The sequence below is a fragment of the Brachionichthys hirsutus genome, chromosome 9 (genome assembly GCF_040956055.1).
Source record: "Brachionichthys hirsutus isolate HB-005 chromosome 9, CSIRO-AGI_Bhir_v1, whole genome shotgun sequence".
NCBI lineage: Eukaryota > Metazoa > Chordata > Actinopteri > Lophiiformes > Brachionichthyidae > Brachionichthys > Brachionichthys hirsutus.
The window spans coordinates 7,738,839-7,761,393 of NC_090905.1; the positions used below are offsets into that span (position 1 = coordinate 7,738,839).

Consider the following 22,555-nt stretch of genomic DNA (forward strand, 5'->3'; position numbering starts at 1 on the left):
TGGTTATGCACAGTAGGTTAGATGCACCAACAAAGTATTCTTGCACTCAAAATAAAATATTATATTAATCCTAAAGTGCTTAAATCCACTCTGTAAGAATTTGCATCGTCCTCCCCAACACCAGCCACTCTCGTGTCCTCCCTCGCTGCGTTCATGCATCTTCTCCTGGGTCGACCTCTAGCCCTGTTCCCTGGTTGTTCCATCCTCAGTGTCCTTCTACCGATATAGTCCCTGTCTCTCCTCTGGACATGTCCAAACCATCGACGTCTGACTTCCACATTCTCTCCATCACTCTGCACTGTTGGCCCGAGATACCTGAAGTCCTCTACCTGCTTTACGTCTATTCCTTGTAACTTCACTGTCCCCCCCTGGGACCTTCTCATTTACACACATGTACTCTGTTTTACTCCTGCTTACCTTCATTCCTCTCTTTTCTAGAGCGGACCTCCACGTCTCTAAATTCTCATCTACCTGAGTATATTGTGAATAAGCATGGGGTTTGTTGTGGTAATCGTGAAGGAATTTTCAGCAGACATTCGTACATCCCACCTCACGGTGGCGCTGTGAGGAAAGCGAAACGCTGCGTTCGCTGACGTCATCCTTTCCGCTGTTTACGTCTTATCCACCAAACATGGAGGACGATGTCGATGTTGATATCGAAGGAGAGGAATTTGAGAGCAGTATTGGGTAAGGATCGCCCCCTTGTGTGGCGAAGCGACGTTTATTACGTTAGTTTTAGTTTAGTTTAGTCTCCGGGGGGGGGAGGTTACTGCTAGTTGTCCCGTTCACATAACGAGCGTCTCCTCTGTGTGTCTCAGTGGACTGGGCGGGGGTTTGGTCCAGGAGCAGTTCACGCAGACATCGTGGAAGCGCAACGCCGGGATGCTGGTACGTTTCGGGGGGTTAGCCTCCCGGGTGTCTGTCGGTGCTCGTGTTAACTCGTCCGCGTCTGTGTTGCGCAGCCCTGGGAGCTGGACAGCTCCATCAGCCCGGAGAACAAACAAGCCATCGAGAGAATGCTGTTGGAGGAGCAGTATCCTTTCACCCGCCCTGAATGCACCACCGTTATGTTGTTATAATGGCTTCAGTGCCGTTTGCAGGTTTGCTCCGGGCTTTCCACGTGATGACATCTCATTGGATATTTTTTCAAAGACAAACATTTGACCTACGTCAATATGAGGGATTTAGAAATGCAGAATTTCATTTTTTAGAATGAACAGAAAATGCTGTGGAGTATTACTCCGGCAAATGACTTCCTTTGTATTAAAGGAAGGATTAATCCAGTTAATCAAACTTTACATATCAAATATACTTTGGCTTATATTCCACCATTACAGAGTATTTAGTGGCAGTTTGTAAAGTAGGTTCAGTTTAATTGAATCAAAAAGTCTTGTAAAGTTCCAGAAGTAAAAAAATAAAAATAAAAATGTGTTATCTTTCCGTCCATCTGGATTCTTTCCAACGTTTGAGTGATTCCTCTTTGCCAAACTGAGTCTCTGCACTCAGTATTCTATACGTATTTGCTCAGCTACATGGTTTGGATGACACTGATTTTTATATCATTCAGTCCTAAACCATCCTTTTCTTCTAGATATTACCTTTCAGGTGAGAAGCTTAAGCATCATGTCTGGGAAAGTGACACTAACAATAAACCCAAGGCAAATAAGTAAGTCAGTTCTTCCTCCAGCATTCACACAAGCGCAGCAGCTCATTCCTAATATGCCACATCTGTTTCCGTGGGGCGTTCAGGTCTCCTGCAAAGACCTCAACTTCAGCCTCTGGCTCCTCTTCCCGTTGGTCCAAACAGGAGAGAGACCTGTTTGAAGAGGGCCTGGTAAGCTTCCTTTGTCGATAACACATGTAACAACTTGTACGCACGTATTTTGAGAGTATGTTGTCTAGATGGCTCGTGGGTGTTTTGTTTTTCTGAAGGCACAGTTTGGTCGAAGATGGACTAAGATTGCCAAATTGTTGGGCACTCGTTCTGTACTTCAGGTCAAGAGTTATGCCAGGCAGTATTTCAAACACAAGGTAAGACTTTACTTTCTCTCTGTTCCGCTGCAACTTAAGCAGCACACAGGATGCAGTCTGAAGTCTTCCGTGATCAAGCCTGTTCTTTCCTCATTACACCTCAATGCATTCCTTTGGTTATCTTTGGAAATAAAAAAGAGACAACATTTTTTTTGGCATGTATTCTCAGGTTAAATCTGAACCCAGAGCTGCAGCTCCCTCTGCAGGCCCTGTCTTGCACCTACAGCCTCATCGGCCTGCCTCCAGCTGTGCGTCCTCTCTTGCCAACGCTGTACGAATAGAGAAGCTTTCTGACGATGAAGATGAGGAGATAGACATCACTGATGACCTAAGCGATGATGGAGATGGTGAAAATAAGCTGCGGAATGTGGTCAAATCTGAACTCTGTGAATCAGAGCAGCTCACGGCGTCTGATATCCAAACAGAAAACCCCACAGAGGGGCAGAACAACGGCAGTTTAGCTGAGACAAAGGACCAACTTAGCCACACCTCAACTTCCCTACAAAGTCTTCGTCCTTCATCTTCAGTCCCCGACTCAGTGAAGGCTTTTGTGACTTCATTAGATGCTAAAGTTGATGAGAAAGTAGCATCGCCTCCGATTCAGCCTGGAGCTCAGGTAGACATGGAGATATTTACAAAGGAGAATGACGGTTCGTTCTCCCAGTATGAGAGCTCGATGCTGACTGGCCAGCGGGGGGACGCCTGTAGTGACGGGACGGGTAAGACTCTGCTTGTGTGGAAATTCACCAGGTGATAATGGCTCCACTTTCTTTTTCTTAATTTATCCTGTGGTTGTATTTGCCCCCTAGTTTCTGCTGATAGGCCAGATGAAGACCAGGAACAGGATGAGGAAGAGGAGGAACTTAAGCCTCCTGATCTGGAAATAGAGATGGATATGGAAACCATCTCTGAGGAAGAGAAACAAGCTATCCCAGAGTTCTTTGAGGGACGACCGTCCAAGACCCCGGGAAGATATCTAAAAATCCGGAACTACATCCTGGATCAGTGGTAGATACAAGTTCAGTAACTTTTTTTTTTTATCACAGCTCCGCAGATGAAATGCTTAAAGCTTTTTATATTTTCTCCTCAAAGGTTGAAGAGCAAGCCCAAATACCTGAACAAGACATCAGTCCGTCCTGGCCTGAAGAACTGCGGCGACGTCAACTGCATTGGGAGAATACATACCTACCTGGAGCTGATTGGAGCAATCAACTTCAACTGTGGTAATCCTTGTTATGTGATAACATTCTTCTGTTCTTAAAAAACACAAATCTGGCTTTCCTTCTGATATGGAACTTTTCTTCTCCTGTAGATCAAGCGGTCTACAATCGGCCAAAGGTGGTGGACCGCTCCAAGCATAAGGAGGGCAAGGATGTGCTTGAGGCCTACCAGCTTGCCCAGAGGCTGCAGAGCATGGTATGTACCCATGATACCCTATAAACTGGCACACCCAACCTTTGACTGGCATCTAACTGCTGATTGGATGCATGCCATAGCGGACCAGGAAGCGCCGTGTGCGAGACCTATGGGGAAACTGGTATGACCCTAAAGACCTGGAGGGACAGACTTATGAGGTTTGGACACTATCAGACACACAGCAGTATTTTAATAGTAACGACTTGGTGAATTTACTTCAGTTATATTTGCTGATCCCGTATTGTTGGTGTTTTCATCAGCATCTCAGTGCTGAGGAACTCGCTCTGAGGAGAGAGGAGATGAAAGAGCAGCCCAAACCCTTCAAGATGTCTCGATTCAGAGGGTGAGCATGGAGTAGCCACTCGGCGCATGATAGGCTAAACGTGTAAATAGTTACTATGCTATTCTGTGCTCTAGGTTTTTTGATCCTTTCCAGTTGATTCCCTGCAGATCATTTGGAGAGGATGTGCAGGTCAGGGTCCATTTAATGCTTCATTCCGTCCTCGGTAATTCGTGTATCTTGGGGAAATGGGAATTTGATTGGTTTTTGTAATGTGAAGTCGTTTATCCACATCACCAGTCACAGTTCAATGTGAGGCCCAGCCGGTCTAGCCCTCTTTGACTTCCTGCTGTTTTGAACATCAACTACATGTAAGATGCAGCTCTAGAATTGAGGACTGTATCTAAATGCACGTTTTAGAAAAAATTGTCATGTTAAGATGTCAAGGACTCTGTTACGTTTAAAAAATGTAAAAAGTTAATTGTGGCTTCTCCCCCAGGAACCATTCCAGGTTACTGTGTGTGCAGAGACGCTTCTCGTAATGGACATGGTATGAAGCTGAACACACAACCAAATGGATTGAGTTCTCCCCACTAGTCGTATTGTCAGTTTAAGGGTTAGCGTAGCTTTATCGTACGTGTGAACAACACAACTGTTGTTGTGCTTGCCAGCATGCCCATGTGTCGCGGGGGGAAGTCATCGGTCTTTTAGGCGGAACTTTTCTTGAAGAAGAGAAAGTATTGAAGGTAGGAAAGTCAATGAAAAGCACAAACGGCTAGCGTTTAATTACCACCGACAGTAGTTTAATATTTACATTCTGTGTTTGTGCAGATCTCTGCAGCGGAGCCTTGCAACAGTGTGAGCACCGGCTTGCAGTGCGAGATGGACCCTGTGTCTCAGACACAGGCCTGCGACGTGCTGTCGTCCCTGGGCTTCAGCGTGGTGGGCTGGTACCACTCGCACCCCTCCTTCCACCCCAACCCTTCAGTACGGGACATAAACACTCAGGACCAGTTCCAGGTAAGATGAGCAGACATGCTAATTGACTGAGTGTGTGTGTGTGTGATCTGAGTCCCTTTGTCCTGATCATTCCAGAGTTACTTTTCACGAGGCGGAGCCCCCTTTATCGGGATGATTGTGAGTCCGTATGACCCAGCTCACTGTTCCCCCCACTCCCAAACCACCTGTTTGTTGGTGAAGGAGAGCCAAGAACCTTCGGGGCCACAGAGTATGTTATCTACATGTACACAAGTTTCAAAATCTTCTGAACAGTTGAGATGACGAGGCCTCATAATCAAGCTGACAATGTAGGTCAGTGATTTCAGCACACAGTCTGCCCTCCAGCCTGGTCTCTCTCTGCTTCTCTCCAGAACTGCCCTTCAGATTTGACTTCCTCTCATCACAAGACATTCCAGACTGGGAACAGACGTTGCGGAGAGCGCGGTGGATCATCCACAAATACAGTCAATCACCCGGGTGAGAGAAAAATGACTGTAGCCGTCGTCTTGATACGAGAAGTCCTCTCGGACTGCTCCTTGATCTTTTGTGATTTTGAACAACTTGTCTTGTTTGTAAAGTCCAATGATGGAGTGTCTAAACGGCTTTTTTTCCCCCTCCTCTGTGTAGGAGTGTCCACATGGACACATTTTTCCGAAAAGACTCCCATCTCACCTGTCTGGAGAAGGTCGGTTTAGCCCGTCGGCCCACCTGCTGATCCACACGTCTGTTTTGCCTCCATTTCACGTCATCTCTTCTATTCATTGCTTCTGTTTAGATGCTGTCGTCTCTGGCCCGGTACCTGGAACCTCTACCAGATGAAGAGGGACACCTCTTCCTCACCCAGATTCAGGCCCTTTTCCAATCAGACTTTATTGCCAAGCAGCAAGCTGCTGATCACGAAGATGGAGAATCTTCAAATATCTCATTCAGAGCAGCTGATTCGAAAGACACTTCTTATTTTCAAGTGGTTAGTGAGGAAAAGCCCCAAGAAGGAAGAAGACACCCCGACAGAGCGTCGGACAGCAGCGTAGCTGCAGCCACACACACCTCTGAGACTGTGCTACATCTGGGCTCTGTTCTTTCAGCAGAGCATGACTATTTACTGTGACGCAACTTATTATTGCCTTTCATACACTTTATGTAAATATGTTTAGCTTTTGTGCCTGCTATAACTCACTCGTTAATATTTTCAAGGCTTTATTTTCTAGTCATATAAAGCTCAGTGATTCAGTGAGTTTGTTAGTTTCCTTTTTGACCATGGAAATAAAATTGTATTTTCATACCCTTCGTTCCTTGTGTCATATGACTGTTGCGTAATAGCTTGTCATCTATTTATAGATTTTATAGAAAGATCAGGAAGTAAATTCTAGCATAAACAGCGATGAACTAAAATCAAGCATTTAAAATACGGTATGACTGATGACAGGAAGCCGGAACGTTCCTCACGGAGTTGTTTCTGGGGGGGTCATTTTAGCCGACGTGCCGTACTTCTTATTTTCGTTCCGTCAAAATGAACCTGTACGCGTTTGTCCTTGTAATAATCCCTGAGATCAGAGCCGTCATCGTGTTTTAAAACAATCTTCCGGGACATATTCAGACATTTCACTTCGGCGTTTATTGGCAACCAGCGTTTAGGTTTAGGTTTGCTTGGCCGCAATGACATTGACTCCGACATGAAAATAATACTTTGTTAGTTAACTATTATTTGAGAGACATTTCAACAATAAACTGGTGACTATCGGTACTGTCAGATATTAGGCAGCCGCAGGCACAGAAGCGAAGCGGGGACTATGTTTTTGCATCGGGTAAATCTTCTCAGATCTCCTTCCGCGCGTCTGACGCAAAACTTCCTTTTCCGCAAACAAGCTGGACATCGCCGCCTCCAGAAGCCGCACGATGTGTCCTCCACGCAGATCCGCCTCTACAGGACGAAGGCCGCTCCGGCAGCATCACCTGCCGGTAGGACGACGTCTTTGCAGATCAGCCCCCGACTCATTTCACCTGCGGATGCTGGAGCCGCCCTGAGCCGCCACCTCCACACCTCCCCCCCGGCGAGGGCGCTGCCTGGCTCGCTGTTATGGGTGGTGTTCAAACCGCTGCAGAAGATCGTGGCGGTCATACTGGGCAGGTAGGATCGGTGTGATCTGACAGCCCACGTGTTGATATGGGTCAGTAGTTAAAAAAAACATGCTTAATTGTGTATATTTAATTTCCCCAGACATGAAAGGAGTTGAAGGAACGCTCCCTTTCTTTTAGTTTGGCCCTGTAGGGGCGGTGCAGGATTTTTATTCGAGGGCTGTGGGAGCTACACGAATGGAGATCACAGATGTGGATTTCCTCTTTTTTTTTATTTAGGAGCATAAGGCATTGGTGGAAGGCTCTACCAGAAAACCGACAGCAGCTCATGCGTGAATGGGCCCGGCAGAACCGCTGGCGTCTGTCCGCGTGTGCAGGCGTCGCCGTGATGATTGTGTTCCTCTTCCTTCTGACCCACCTGGATGAGTCCCCAGTGACGGGTCGGACCCGCCTCATGGTGTTCGACAAAGAGAGCTTCATGGAGTTGGCGGCTCTGACATCAGACAGGGTGAGGCGGCGGTGACGATTCGCATGATCTGTGTGTGTGTGTGTGCGTGTGTGTGTGTGTGTTAGTGATAATTATAACACAGTTTTAACAGATTTCATTTAGAATAAAGCAGTAATGACGTCTTCATTAACATCCAGTGGATGGATGGAAGAGAAATGCAATAATATGAAGACAACTTGAGCAGATTCTATAGTTTCTGTAGTAGAAGTATCGTGTGTGTGTGTGTGTGTGTGTGTGTGTCAGTACATGGAGGAGTTTGCAGAGCTGCTGGTCCCAGAGGCTGACCCTCGCCACCAGGCGGTGGAGCAGGTGGTGCGGCACCTTACGCAAAGAAACAAAGACATTGCTGAGCTGTCTGCGGTGACCTGGAACGTCCATGTCGTGCAGAGTCCTGACAGCAATGCCTTTGTGCTTCCGGTGAGCAACAGAAACACATGCGTAGAATTAGACCTCATAGAGTCTTTGTTTAAGGAACTTTAACGTTCAGATTTAAGGTATCGTCTACCTTTTGTATGCCTGTTAAGAATATGTCCAAAAACGCATGACGGCTCATGTTCGCCTGTCATTTCCCCCCGAACAAAGAATGGAGAAGTGTTCATGTTCACTGGGATGCTGGAGGCCGTGGCTGACGTCCACCAGCTCACCATCGTCCTGGGCCACGAGATGGCTCACGCCATGTTGGGACACTCTGTGAGTGAACAGCCCTCTGCCGATGTTTGTTACGGTGTAACATCGCCAAATAAAATCTGATTATTTTCACTTACATCCTCAAAGATGACGTCCTTGAGTTCGTTGGCCAGGATGACCTTGAAACACACAAAGACACAGCACTTGTGATTATGGTGCCGAACACACGGAAACCCGTTTAGCTCTGTGGAGAATGAATACAGCGCCTGATTCTGATGTGTGGACAGTCTGCAGAGAGGTTTCAGCAGGTTTATTAAGCCTCCACAGATCATGTGTTTTTTTCTTTGTCCAAAGCCCGTGCTTCCTGATCTGAAAACTGTCTCATGAAGTTGTGGGCATTCCACTTTAAATGTCTGTGGAGGAAACACTTGAAGGAGATTTTAATTAGGTGGAGGGAATGAGCATCGATGGGCTTCGTGTGCTGTTTTGGATGAGCTATTTAAAGCTCACTGCTCAGAAGTTCAACCAAAGTAAACTGGAGTCATCGCTTTGTCCTCGATGCCTTCTTTACCTCTCTCCCTGACCTTGTGCCTCGACTCCTTGTCATCCTTCTCCCCTCTGCTTCCGTGCCTCAGGCGGAACAGGCCAGCCTGTCTCATGTTGTTGACCTCCTGTCCCTGATTCTGCTGACAGCCATCTGGGCCGTGTGTCCTCGGGACAGCCTGGCTTTACTGGGACAGTGGGTACAGGGCAAGCTTTCCCAGGTGAGAGCCGCAATTTAAACTCTTAAGTAATTAAGAGCACCAGTTTGTTTTTTGTTTTAATCGAAGAATCTTTAACATTTTGACATTTTGCGAACGCACTATTCACTGAGAAGAAAACACTGTTTATATAATTTAATTTTGTGTCGTCCTTTTCTCATTTGTCTGAATGATCATTGATCAGATTGATCCATTTAATGATCAAATCTGATTAGAGCATTGGCGTTTTATGCAGTCAGAGCAGCGGAATCCGCTTTTGGTTTTATTGAAGACTCTTAAAAACACACTGAACCTCTGTTCGTAACCCTAACCTCATGCAATCATTGTCTCTCTCTCAGTTGATCTTTAGTCGACCCTACAGTAGGAAACTGGAGGCCGAGGCGGATCAGGTGGGATTGCAGTTGGCTGCTAAGGTATGGGGGGGGGCTCTGTGCTTTAATTTTGCCTTTCTTATTTTTAGCACAGCAAAACTCTCCTTGTCTAAAGGTGTCGATGTTTTACCTTGTGACACTAGGGGGCACTGTCGTCAAACTAAAGTGACGTGACCTGTTTCGTCAGGATTTTTGTCTCGGCAGAGGACAGAGGGACGCCACCGTGTGCGTCTGTGTCTCTCTGACTGCTTGCCGTGTCTCCGTAGGCCTGTGCAGACGTGCGAGCAGGCCCTGTGTTTTGGCAGCAAATGGAAATCCGAGCCCAGATGAGTGGAGGGCCCGTCATTCCTGAGTGGCTGTCCACACACCCATCACACAAGAATAGATCCAATCAGCTGGACCGCCTCATACCACAGGTACCGACACGCGCTACAATGCTCAGTTCAAATCACGGCAGGGTGGTTCTCGTCTTTATTTTTAACCACATTTATTTAAGCAAGCACGTTCCTGCAGCCTCGATTCGTGTGCCTGTGTTAAGTTAAAGACTCTTTGGTCCCTGTGTGAGGAGAGAGGCCTCCGCGAGAAACGGTGTAGCTTCAGGAGAGATTGGAAGGATTCCTGATGGAACTGATGAAGTATCTGGAGACACGTGAATCCACCTGCAGACATGTGGCGAAGCTCGGGAGGAAGACGAGTCTGTGGGGGATTAGAAAAACATTCAAGGTTTTAGGAAGACGGCAAAAGCATTTGGCCACATAGGTGCCTGGATTGTTTGCTTAACTAAATGCCGGGGGGGGGGGGGGGCTTCATGTTGAGGATCTACAAGGAAACAGGCCCCCCGTTAGCAGGTCGGTCTCCCGGGCTCACACACTCTGAAAACACGGGGACAAGGCAATCAATGGAATCTGAAGGCCAGAAGGAAATCAAGCAGTTGAGACAGAAGCTTCTGTGCAAAGTATCCACAATCTTACAAGCACAACTGTGTGTGTGTGTGTGTGTGTGTGTGTGTGTGTGTGTGTGTGTGTGTGAGGCAAAGAGAGCGATGCAGACGATATTCGGCAGCAGTCGGTTTAACCTTGAGGATGAGTTAGTGTTGGTACGCAAGCTCCAAGCACAAAAGCTGAACAGATGGGTAAACCACTAATTGTCCATAAGTTGCCTGGTGTGTGTGTGTGTGTGTGTGTGTGTGTGTGTGTGTGTCAGTTCTATCTTTAATACTGTCCACGCTCCGGTTGGATCCCGTGCAGAGCTATTTAACAGCGGCGTTCTGTTGGGTGTTTTTCACCTTGTGAGGGGCTACTTAACCCAACTCTTGTGATGCCCCCCCCCCCCCCCCCTCCCCGCCTCCACTCCTGCACTCATCATTCTTAGCGCATTAAGTCCCCCTGCTAGCGTAAGAGGGATAGCCTGTTGAGTGGGAAGCCAAACGCATGTATGTGCTCAGAGTCTTGTCGGTGATTCTAAGTGAGAGATTAATGAGTTTGGTGTGTGTGCGTGTGTGTGTGTGTGTGTGCGAGAGAGAGAGAGAGTAACTCTGACTGTTGGGAAGTGGTTGGAGTCTGAGTGGGATTTATATCAAGAAGAGATTTTCTTGTGCTTTCCTCAGCACATTTGAAGGTGCGCTAGCGTCGTGACTCGAGGGATGGGATGTTCATGTTCACCTCTATGTTTTGTAGAATCACATTAATTTACAGATGCATTTTGATGGATTATCTTTTTCCCCCCAGAGTGACTCATTTCTTGTTCTGATTCACTGTAAACCGCCACACAAGGCTCATCCCCTGAAGATGAAGACATTCTCTTCAGAGCTTTAAGAGAGATCTAAGGTCATGATAAGAGTTTCTATATTTGCGTCTGAGTGTCTTTAAAATGTTTCCTTAACTCTGCTTCCATCCAGGCTTTGGACTTGAGGGAGAGCTGCATCTGCCCTGCTCTCCCCGCTATGGACCCTCGCTCCATCTTCTCCAAGAGCGTCCGTGCCTTATTGGAAACCCCAAAGAGCCACGTGAGAGACGGACAAAAAGAAGCCCAGAAGCCCCGCCTCCCTCCCGGCCCGGCGTCACTCCGCACCGGACTGCCTGCAGCTCTGATTGCCCAAACTCTCCTTCCTCCCTCCATGAATGTGGGTCAAGAAAGTGAAGGCGCGGTCCCACCCACCGGTCCAGAGTTAGCTGTAGCAGCCCCCGTTCCTTCTGCCGCTCCTGCTGAGGGGGGAGAATCCAAACGGGAGGAGCAGAGCTGACAGGAGGACACACACTGGCTGATTGGAACGTCGGTCATCTGCGATGGCGACGAAGTTTCCAAGTTCATTAGATAAGCTGGAATTGAGAAACGTTGAATAATTCTGAGTAATATTCCAACATTGGGAGGATAATATGTGCATTATTCAGCGCGGCGTGGCAGCAGCAGCGCGTAAGCATGTCGGAGGCTCCGATGGTGGACGCCAGAGGAAATCTACATTCTCATTATGGCTGCTGCATTCTCACGCCACACGCACAGCACTTTAAGATGTCTCTAGCCTGAGGGGCTTAATGGTGTACATTTACAAGAGGTTGTTTACAGGTTATAAAAAAGAAAAAACAGCCTTCTGCACTGGAATGCAAATATGCAGCGCGAAATCGTCCATGCGTTTTTGTCAAATTATATTTAACAAGACAAGCTGACATTGTAATTTCTAGGAATAACCCATGGAAGCAGACACACAACGGAGAGAGGAGGGTTGCTGGGGTTCATAGCTTGTTAATCATTGGTGTGTGTGTGTGTGTGTGTGTGTGTGTGTGCGCGTGTGTGTGCGTGTGTGTGTGTGCCGGTGCAAAGTAACAAAGTTGGGTAAATTGTGAAGTCAAAAATGGAAACATTTTATTTCAGCTCAGGGCCTGTCAGTGAAAGGCCCCGTTTGAGGCTGTGTCGATGCTAAATAAAATATCCAACGATGGGATTCATGCAAAGCCGAGATACTGTTGGTCTGCGCAGATCCATAAAGCCGAGTGAATGTATTCTGCCTTGTTTTCCTCCCTGTGGCCGCATCTAAAATTCAGATGGATCAAAAATGACAGTATTATGAAAACACAATGTGTGAGCGAGTAAAAAGGAATGATCAGCCTGGCGTTGCGTAAGAACATCAAAACCTTTCTGCTGTCACTTCAACCGATTAGACAGTCGATGAAAGACGAGTAGAGATGTAGGTGCTGGTAGTTTCCTCTGAAGTGTTCGTAGCTCTGTTTGTGTTTGGTAACTGAAGTAGTGGAAGTTACTTACCGGTACCGGACTCCTTGCTGGCCGGCCTCCCACGGCAACGCATCTGGAAACATCTGGAAAGTTTTTCTCGATCTTTGCTTCACCAAAGTGCTTTTGTAATGTCGTTCCTGCCCCTTGAAAACAAGATCAATCTCATCATATCCAAAAACAGCAGCACGGACCGCCGAGCTGTCCGCTGCAGAGGAGATGACATCGCTCAGTTCGTTCTAATGGAGACTTCTTGTTTTCTAGCCTTGTTCAGTATGCGCTGAAGCATCTGGATGCACATCGTTCTCCGCTCTCAAACCGAAGCATGCACAGGCAACAGATGACACGCTCCAACCCAGAGGTAATTGCAATGAGCGGGGTACAATACACACACGCTGCACGGAGTAATTGCAGCTCGCTGCAGGAGTGTGAACAATGCTGCGGCAGAGAGCTTACGGTAATCAAGGCAAACAAAGACCACGGTCAGAAAGGACAGAAATGGAAAATGGACAAATTGGGATCTTGGGGATTGAAAGGAGGAAAGCCAAGATTTATTTCAGGCGTTTAAATTCATGTCAAACCTTCAAATTATCTATATAAAAAAATCATTTTTAATGCGGGGTTTTCTGTGCTCACGTGTGGCCAGGTAGAAGTTGTTCTGGGAAGCGAGTTGGAAATTGTCTACTTTTGTTGGTTTGCCTGCGTATTCTTCCGCCCACCAGAGACATCGGGCCGCTGACGAACCGCTCGCAGGTATTTCAAGGTATTGAAATAAACTGAAAAGCCGAGGAAGGATCAGGAAGTGTCACACGCCCACTGCAGAGAAAGTTGCACCAACAGCAGACGACAAACTCAAAAGATGGTGTTTCCCCAACAGAAACACTCCCCGAGAGACTTGGGGCAGCAGAGAGCAACCCGGCACATCTGCTGTGTAGGTGGCTGAGTGATGTCCCAGAATGCATTCTGGCAGCACTCTCTGACCTCCCTGTGGATTGTTGCTCCAAGTGGCTCATCCGCAATTCCATTTCTCGGACCCCCCCCCCCCCCATCAAACACAGACATGCATCATCTGGCTGCATCGTGGAGAGGGAATATAGTGATGGAAATGTGTGTGTGTGTGTGTGTGTGGTGTAAACGTTGCTGTGTCCTTCCACTGTGCATTAATTATACATGGTGCATGTGGGTGTCTGATTGAAATGAATATTTTACTGCTTTTAATCACTGCCATTGCCAGAGTGATGGAGCATCTGGCTGTGTTACCTGGGTAATTAAAGATGCTGTCTCACGTACAAGTCTGCGACGTTGTGTGTGTGTGTGTGCGCTACGGAGCAGACGCACTCCAGGGGCTTACTAATGAGTCACAATTAGATTTAGAATGTTTTAAAGCAATGGGAAACAATAAAGGTTGCTCTTTCAGTTGTGCCTTTGTGGGACTTTGATTTGCAAAGAACTTTCCAAAGAGGTCAGGGGACAATGGAGAACTTGTGGCGTTGGGGCGAGACGGACGTACCTGATGGTTGGAAGTAAAATGATTCAGTCAGCATTCTACGTTAGATTTATTTGCAAATGTTATTATTTGTTATTAGTGTGCAGAAAAGAAATTTCAATTCCATTTCATTAGATTCTGGCTACTGGAGCTCAAAACCAACTTTCGCAGTAGGATGTCTTTGGACCCGTAAAGTGAAATGTTTGGACACAGGTCAAGTGAATGTTTGAAGGACGACACTGTTCAGGGGGTTGAATAATCTCAGATTGATTGAAAGTGGAATGCTGATGCAAATTAATGTATTGAGCAATTTCAATTGTTTTTGTTTGATGTGTTTATTGCAAACAGCTGATAAATAGCATATTATACAATAAACCTGATATACACTAAGGGCTGAATACATTTGCTTCCGTCTCTAATTGTATATTGTGATGCTAATTTCTCTAAGAACGTAGAGCCCCCAGACTAAATGTGAATTGCATGGGTGATTGTCCTCATCTGGAAATGAATCAGAAAGGATTTCTTTTCGCTGACTTGGAGCACACTTCGCTCCTACCAATTTAGCGCTTCCTGTGTGCTGAATAGATTTGCCTCCACTGATCAAACCTGACACCAAAATGTTATATTTAGAAAATAGGACAAAACTGTGGTGCTCAGGACGACTCGGGCTGCAGTCTGCAGTGCCCCCCCACCGACACACACACTCACTCTATTATTGCAGGAAGTAGATATTCACTTTTCAAATGTGATATTTTCACACCGTCTGGAGTCATAGATTTTCCTGGGAAATGTGCTGTGTGAAGTGGGACAGTCCGGCATAGGGTCACTGAGAATATCTGGGAATTCTCTCTCAATACGGAACACAGGCCTTCCTCTAATGGCTCCTCGTGTCCTCTGTGTGTCTTATCTTCTTCATCTGTGTTCACGGTTGAACTGGTGGAGCTCCTTCTAGTCGGGCTGCTCTGATGCTATTAGAGATTAGGATGTTAACACAGTCCCTCATCTGACTGCATCGATTCCAAGCCTCACAGTGGAATCACATTAATACTAACAACGTCAGGTACAAGCTGTGTAGCTCTCTTCACCCCCCCCCCCCCCCCCCCTCCCCCTCTCTTTACATCTGCTTCTCTGTCAGTGTTGATTTAAATTCGAATAACCAGCTTTCTTTCCGGTCTTTCGACAAGGAGAGGGAGCAATCTAATGAAGGGAATGAGGGAAGGAAGGTTTCAGAAGCGAGGGGGGGGTAGACGATGTGGAGATGAGATGAAATGCTTTAAATCAGTCTTCCTCAGCTGCGTTGACACCAGTAGCTTTCAGTGTTTGAGTGCATACATCAAGGAATACTTTGTGCAAGCATGCTCGGATAATGAACAAGTGCTATTTCTGAGCCCATGAGAAAAACGAACAGTTCATGGACAAAGTGAGATTAAAGGTCATTGATGATGCTGAAGTTTTTGGATTTAAATATACATTTAAACGTGACTTGAAAAGTATTTGTCTCGTTTTACTCGCTGATGAAGACGTGCAACTGTACAATTGGTTTAACGCTCATCTCGGATCAATTTAAGTGGCCAATCATATTGTGAGATTTGTGTTTTCTGAATGTAAACCAAACACAAGCCCAACGCAGCTCATTCCATCTCTGCATCTGGCAGTGCAGCAGTGCATTCTATCCTTCTTTTCACCTCCTCTATGATCCCGTTAAATGCATCAAGACAAGCTAGGAGAGATGAGAATTCATCTTAATTTATCAAATGCTGACAAACCTGATTGGACATGTAGACCCAAAGCAATTTACACTTTTGCTTTGGTTGGCACAGTGTGTGTTCTTTGATGGCTTCCACCTCCAGCACTGATGACAACTCGAATTACCTCGGAAAAGGTTTCCCTTGATTAATGCTTTAATTGTTGCTGTAGAAGAGAAGTTTTCACTAAAGTTCCAACTCTGACATGTTAGAATTCCGAGTCATCTTAATTCACACAGGGCCCACATTTTAACCAGCGCCCAAATGCATTTCAAAATGTATATGTTTCATTCCTTGCCTTGCTCTATAGCCTTGGGAAAAGCCACATGATTAGGTTTAGTGTTCAAACACATTGTTCAGAAAAAAGGAAGTAATTAATTAATTCTTGATTTTAATATTGGGTGCCTCATGACCTACAAAGCCTGCCGTCTGGAGCAGATGTTCCCTTTAAGATGTGAAGATGGAGACACTCTGGTCTGGAAGAGAGAAAGATCCATCTTTATGGAAGTAAAGGAACAATGAGAGGAAACAATGTTGCAGGAGAATCACGGAGCCCTTTGAACCGTTTGATCTTCACTACGGTGAAGACAAAGGTAAACTCAAGGGGCCTCTGTCTGTGTATGCTTATAGAAGACTGACAGAGATTTTATGTGCGTCTGCCTGCGTTCGTCGACTTACTAGGGATATTATGAGGGATTAAGCCAGGAATAAATTTGAATAATTCCTTGTTTGTTTCTGTGACATTTGTTTAAAATGTGACATTATAATTCCAGCTTACTGCTGGGGGGGGGGGGGGGGGGGGGGGCAGTAGTACAACGTCTTAGGAAAGTTTAATGCCGTCTACATGCTGTTACACAAAGTCTACAAAATAGATTTGGTGCCAAAACCTCAATGATTAGGAATGACTGCACCTTTCCTGTTGGTCTGAGCCTGGGTGAATTCCACAGGCTATATATATATTTAATGAGCCACTTTGAAATCGTAAAGAAAAATCCAGAGCCCTCACTAAAGCTCAACCAAAGCACCAGTTCACATCAAGTCCTGCAGATCTGCCAGGGAGATGAAGTTTGACAGCGTGTGGGCACTGTGAGGATGGGGGGGGGGGTTTGAAAATGAGTGCTGAGAATCTCTCCCACACATCATCTCAGTTCTCCTCTCCTTCAGTCGTCCTAGCAGAAAACCCCATCCATCCATACATCCATCGCCGCTGAACTAAAGCAGGGCTGTCTGCTCGCTGTCTCGTTTCCATGGTTTCCATCATGCTTACTGCCTGTTTGTTTTTGAAGGACAAAATGCTGATGATTGGTGGCATTTAGAGAGCGGCACAGTAAAAGATCTAAAACAATGAAGGAAAATGAGCGACATACACCAACTTCCACCTTTTGCTTTCTTGGCTGCTGGTTGCTTGATGCCGTCGCTCAAACAAACACGCACTGTGATCATCGATCTGCATCCCCAGGGATCCAGGGAGGGTAGAAAGGCAGCTCCATGCTCACGCTCCCTTTGCTGTCAGATGTTTAGCTCTAACCAGCCTTGTCTTTTAACTGGTCAATAAGCAGTTCAGCGCTCCCTTTGCTCTCCATGGAATACGAAGTTACACAGGACTGCACTGAACCACATCACTGGGCTATGCTCGGTGACCGTGCTGCACACTGTGCAGTACAAAAAGGAGAAAAGGATTTGTTCTGAAATCTATAACCTGCACTTGATGACTGAGTGTGGGCTTTTAGACGTGTGTGTGTGTGTGTGTGTGTGTGTGTGTGAAGTCTGTCATGAATTAGGCTAAAACTGTGGCCTTTATTTAGCTGACCTGCTTGGAGAGCAAAGAGGAGTCAGTGGAGATTATTGTGGGGGGAGATGATGATGTGTGTGCTGGTGAAGAAGGAATAGAGAAAGGGAAGGAAAGAAAGAGCTTAAACACAATCCTTTCTCCACCACATGCATCACCCCCCCCTCTGACAGGTGATGCCCCTCCTCTCCTCTCTTATTGTAAGGGTCTAAGAGTTTTTAATAAGTCCCCAGATCATGGCTTGGTTGCTCAGGGCTTATATTCCGACACAGCTCTACTTAATCTTACTCTAAAATAGTTCTCCTCTTCCTCAGCCTCCTCGTGCGGTACTCTTCCATTACCCTCGCCGAAGCGGAAGCGAGGGTATTGCAATTGGGTGCGTTTGTCTGTCTGTTTTGTCTGTTTGTCTGTTTGTTTGTCTGTCCGAGCGCATAACTCAAAAACTAGTAACCCAATCGACTTGAAATTTTTTACACAAGCAAGGTTCTGTCCGTGGCTCGGTCCTTCCCGAGAATGGCGTTGATCCGGATCTGGATCCAGATTCTAGAATTATTTTTACATCTGGAATTGTGCCTGTGCTGTAAACTGCCACTTTAAGAGGGAGGGACATGAATGGCATGATGGGAAAAAGAGTCCAGAAGGAGTCTTGTAGTACGTTCCGGAGCAGCAAGCTAGAGCAGGTTTGGCTCCTCTGATCGGGAAGCCCTGTTTACTGTCTTACAAGATCGAAGAGTCTTTTGGAGGCGAGGGTCTGCAATCTCTGATTGTCTTTCTAGTTGTGACTGTATTTAATGAGCTACTGGAGGATCAAGAAGGTTGTATTGTTCTCTGTGGCTGGGGGCAGTAATAGCTAAGGCACATATGACTGAGAATGCACCAGTTTTATTTGTATTAAGAGGGTCAACAGGAATATTCTTTATGACAAAATAACAACATAATATTTACAGCAGTGAAAGGCAAAATTGGTAAAAGTGGAGACATATCATGAATTGCCCATCCCACCCCGTGATTCCTTGTACCCATTCACCAAATGCGACTCCACCATTACCCGGTGTGAATTTGCTTAACGTGCCTCCTGAAATGTATTTTCTGTCGTTTCCAGAGTGTGCACGGTGAAGCACGGTGCGACTGTGTGCCTTGCTTTAGTTTTCAGTCTCTTTGGCCTACTTATGGGTGTTAAGTGGCACACTGAGCTGCTTTTCCTATTCCCATTGACTCAGGCTGAATAATTGAGTGATGCTGAGGCAGGGTAATAAGCTACGCAGCCGCTGTAATAACCTGGTGGACAATGTGTGTTTCGTGCTGGCTGTTAATACTCCAGGGCTCGGGAAGCAGACATATGCTGTTCAAGAAATGTCATGTGAGCACGAGGGCTTTCATGGCGCCTGCATGCATGGAATTTGTTACTTAAAGTGTTGTTGAAAAGTCCTTTCTATCACTATTTTGCATGTTCCCACCTCATTAGTGCGTGCATTTAGGAGAAAACACCCCCAACATCAACTAGAACATTTAACTCAGCAGTTTCCCTCCTGCAAAGCGCCTGCATCACGCGATTGAGCGTCTCCTCTGCTGTATCCTTAAATGAGAATCACTCAGATGCCATAAATTCATAATGCGCTGCCCTACACCTGAAATACTTTAAACACACTGATGCATCACTCTGCCCAGCCCCTTCTCATCATCCTCTGTTTTAACATTAGATTTATTGATTCTGTTTAATAATTCAAAAGTAAAATGCTAAGCAGAACCCAGCTGCGTACCAACACGTCCTGATGCCACCATATTTCTTCTGTGCCTCCCGAAACACGACAAATCAGTGGGAGAGACAGAAAAGCCATTCATCACAAACTCGGCGTTGACAACTGTGTTCCTGCAGTGTCGCACACAGGTGACTGTGCTCTTTGTGCTCATTTTGCATACACTTTGAAGCGTCGTGTCACTTTCTCCTTCACTTGACGTGTGCACGAGAACTGCGGCAGTAGAGTCGCTGCGCTCGCCGCGTTACGTGCAACAGTCTGTTGCAGGCAGACGTGCAGATGTTCTCCCCTGGCAACCCGCGCCGGCCTCTCTCTCTTGTCAGTCGTGTTTCTGTTTAGTTGCTGACATTTATCCGCTGGCTCACGGTGACAGCCGGAGTAAGGCCTTGTCATTCCATGCTCTGTCATTCAGGGATCACCTTGTTGCTTGGCATCAGTTGCGTTAACAGAATGTCCTTTTACCAGCTAACTAACTTGTGAAATGACGCTTTGTCTGTCTCACGCATACACTGTTAGAGCTGTCAGTGTGATGGATGTGGCCTATCAGGTACGACAGTTGTGTGTTTCGTCTCAACCTCCAGCCTCACCTTCAGGCTACACCCATTAGTGTGTGTGTGTGTGGATGGTGATCATAAATACTATCATAAATATATGGAATGCAAAAAGAACGCACACACACACACACACAGGTTCCTAGGGGCTGATAAAGACCTTTTTGGCAAAGGCTCTCCTCTGTGCTGTGGGCTCATTAATGCTCTGAGTGTGTCCCTGTGACTGAGGACTAAGCCCTTATCATCAGCACCAGACCCGACCAAAAACACACTCACACATACACAATGGATTTGAGGAGTGTGGATAAGTCAACAACATCAGATTTGATATCCCCTTACAGGACAATGACAGACACTCCCTCTGCGATCCTACTGTCAGTCATGGATTGCGTGTGTGTGTAATGGTTGGTGCGAGTGGATGCGGTGCTAACCAGTTGATCCATTTATATTTGTTGATCCATCTGTACACAGTTCCCGTCATGGATAGGTCACTTTGTGTGTGTTTGGTGAGAACTTTGCTTTGCTGGGCGTGTTATTGCAACACAGGATGACATAAAGCTTTTATCTATCTATCTATCTATCTATCTATCTATCTATCTATCTATCTATCTGTCTGTCTGTCTGTCTGTCTGTCTAATTTATTTCTGATCTTTGTTCTCGGTACCAGGCAGGCTGGATGTCCTCTGGTGGGTTCAGATCCAATCACATTGAAGGCAGCCTGTGTAGCCTGCAGCACCTGATCATTGGCTGACCTCAGAAACACTTCCTGATGATGTACAGCTCATGCTACAATGAGACGGTCGGTACTAAGGATGGTCCTCCCTGGTTCAGCATCTAATTCACCAGATTGTCCATGTTCGGACCCGTCAGGCCGCTCGCTGCCTATGCACAGCTTTGTTACTATTACAGTAATACAGCTGTTTAAAGACAACATCTGTGGCCTTGTTAGATGAACAGGCAACACTGGATTTTTGTGAGCAACAGTTGGTTTTGGCGAAGGGGCTTAATTTGAAGACACAATCTGACATTGCATTTTGTTGATTTTCTTGTCAAGCATTCATATTGATTTATCCTGCACATTTCAGAGATAGTGTTAATATCTGTGGTTTTGTGATCCTTTGACTTGACTGCATTCATGCATTCTGCTTGTTAAATGAAAGAGACATTCCTTTAATGTGGTCCATAATTGAAGTTCATCCATGGGCATGTCATGTCCTTCTGAGAGATGGCAGCAGATGAGAGGGTGATGAAAATAAGTGACAGAGGGACAGAGACACTATTAGCGATGGTAGAGTATAGATGAGAATGGCGAACAGAGAGGGTAGCATATGGACGGTAGATGAGGAGGAGTGTAACGAAAAAGAACAGGAAGCTGAGGAAGGACACACCATTGCATCCTCAGTCATCTGTTAGACTTCATAAGTATTGTGTGCAAGGCGAGTGGCTGGAGTCAAGTCAATATGACATATGAATATTGCAGGAGCCATTCTCTCCCCTCCTGCCCTCCTCAATTATTAAAATCAGGCTCAGAATTGGCTCAACTTTTACTTGAGGTCTTCGTCTCCACTACTCCTGAATGCAAATGAGAAACACACACACACACACACAGAGGTACAAACAGAGTCCAATGGACAGGGAGACGCATCCGCTAAAGGGAAAGATCTATGGCTCGGTGTGCAGCGAGCAGAATGAGATGAGGGGAATTTATTCACACTCTGATCATTCATTTCTGCATGAGAAACCGAGGCGGCTTTTTTCTCGAGTGAATTATCAATCCAAACAATCCTCTCAATTGCTATAGACATGACCCCGAGGCTCTTTACAAGCTGCCATGTTAATTCACTTTAATCACCTTATTAATGCTTACACGGATTTAAATGTACGTTTGTTTGTGTGTGCACAAGACATTTCCATAAGAAGTCGTGCTCCAAATATTTTATTTTTGAAACTCAAGACTGGATTTGTGTTGGGATGTCGGGTCGTCCAGTGACTGATAGGTCAGCGGTTTGAATCCCGGCTCTGACTGTCCACATGTCGAAGTGTCCTTGTGCAAGACACTGAACCTCAAATTGCTCCCAGTGGGCTTGGCAGCGCCTTGCATGGCAGCAGTCGCCCACTGGAGTGGGAATGTGTGAGTGAATGGGTGAATGCGAGGTTTGCAAAGGGCTTTGGGCTCTGTGAAGATGTAGAAATCACCATATTACCATTTAGATTGTGATTGAATGGCTTGTACCCTGATGAGCAGCACGATAGATCGTACATATCTCCACCATGTGACGGTGGAGGTGGCTGATGACTCTGCCGAGACTGATGACATTGAATAATCTGATAAAATGAATGCATGAAATGATTGGTGTACATGGAAGAAGTATATGCTACAGACCATTAGAATGTAAAAGACAGCAGCAAGATGAGGCTAAAACCAAATGTTGTCTGTGCGATTGGACGGATGTGATTTGTGATTTGTGTTTTGTTGATCTAAAATAGATCCAGCTAAGCTCTCTAACCGACCTTTTGTAGTTCCACCTGTGTGCATCTCTTTTAGCGTCCATGTTTTCTGTGCTCTCTGCAGTCAATGTGGCTGAGACGCCTGCGTTTGTTGCGCAGCAGCGTTCCTGGCAGCGCTGCGGCCGTTGCAGCGGTGATTGAAGAGGAAAGGTGACTGTGCACCGAGAGCAGAGCTCAACCACAATCTGACTGATCCGTAAATATTCCCCTTTTCCGCTGCCTCAGCAAGTTCCTGCTACAGCACAACACATGGATCACATTGGCAGGACACAGAAAGGGAGGGAGTGAGGGGTGTGGAGAAAGCTGGCAGGTATAGGCAAGGGAGAGAGGAGATAGGGAAAGAGTGTGGGGAGTGGAGAACGGTTGGAGTGGGGCTGCAACACTGGGTCCTCCGGCCCTGCTGGACTACAGCCAGAACCACACAG

General features: G+C 46.3%; 2 protein-coding genes across 2 annotated transcripts; both read left to right on the forward strand.

Moving 5' to 3' along the window:
* The first annotated feature begins 631 nt into the window (after positions 1-631).
* Positions 632-6,001, forward strand: mysm1 (Myb-like, SWIRM and MPN domains 1). Its single transcript, XM_068743562.1, has 20 exons — positions 632-687; positions 819-888; positions 963-1,033; positions 1,592-1,666; positions 1,750-1,834; positions 1,933-2,031; positions 2,201-2,750; positions 2,841-3,039; positions 3,124-3,254; positions 3,344-3,447; positions 3,528-3,605; positions 3,708-3,790; positions 3,865-3,919; positions 4,227-4,277; positions 4,399-4,473; positions 4,559-4,747; positions 4,823-4,955; positions 5,098-5,203; positions 5,354-5,411; positions 5,502-6,001. Exons 1-20 carry the CDS (start codon positions 632-634, stop codon positions 5,832-5,834), a joined length of 2,601 nt encoding a protein of 866 aa, XP_068599663.1. The 3' UTR covers positions 5,835-6,001.
* A 515-nt stretch (positions 6,002-6,516) lies between these two features.
* Positions 6,517-11,311, forward strand: oma1 (OMA1 zinc metallopeptidase). The gene is made up of 8 exons (XM_068743534.1): positions 6,517-6,854; positions 7,082-7,310; positions 7,554-7,727; positions 7,893-8,000; positions 8,573-8,701; positions 9,037-9,111; positions 9,336-9,485; positions 10,967-11,311. Exons 1-8 carry the CDS (start codon positions 6,517-6,519, stop codon positions 11,309-11,311), a joined length of 1,548 nt encoding a protein of 515 aa, XP_068599635.1.
* Positions 11,312-22,555: the final 11,244 nt, after the last annotated feature.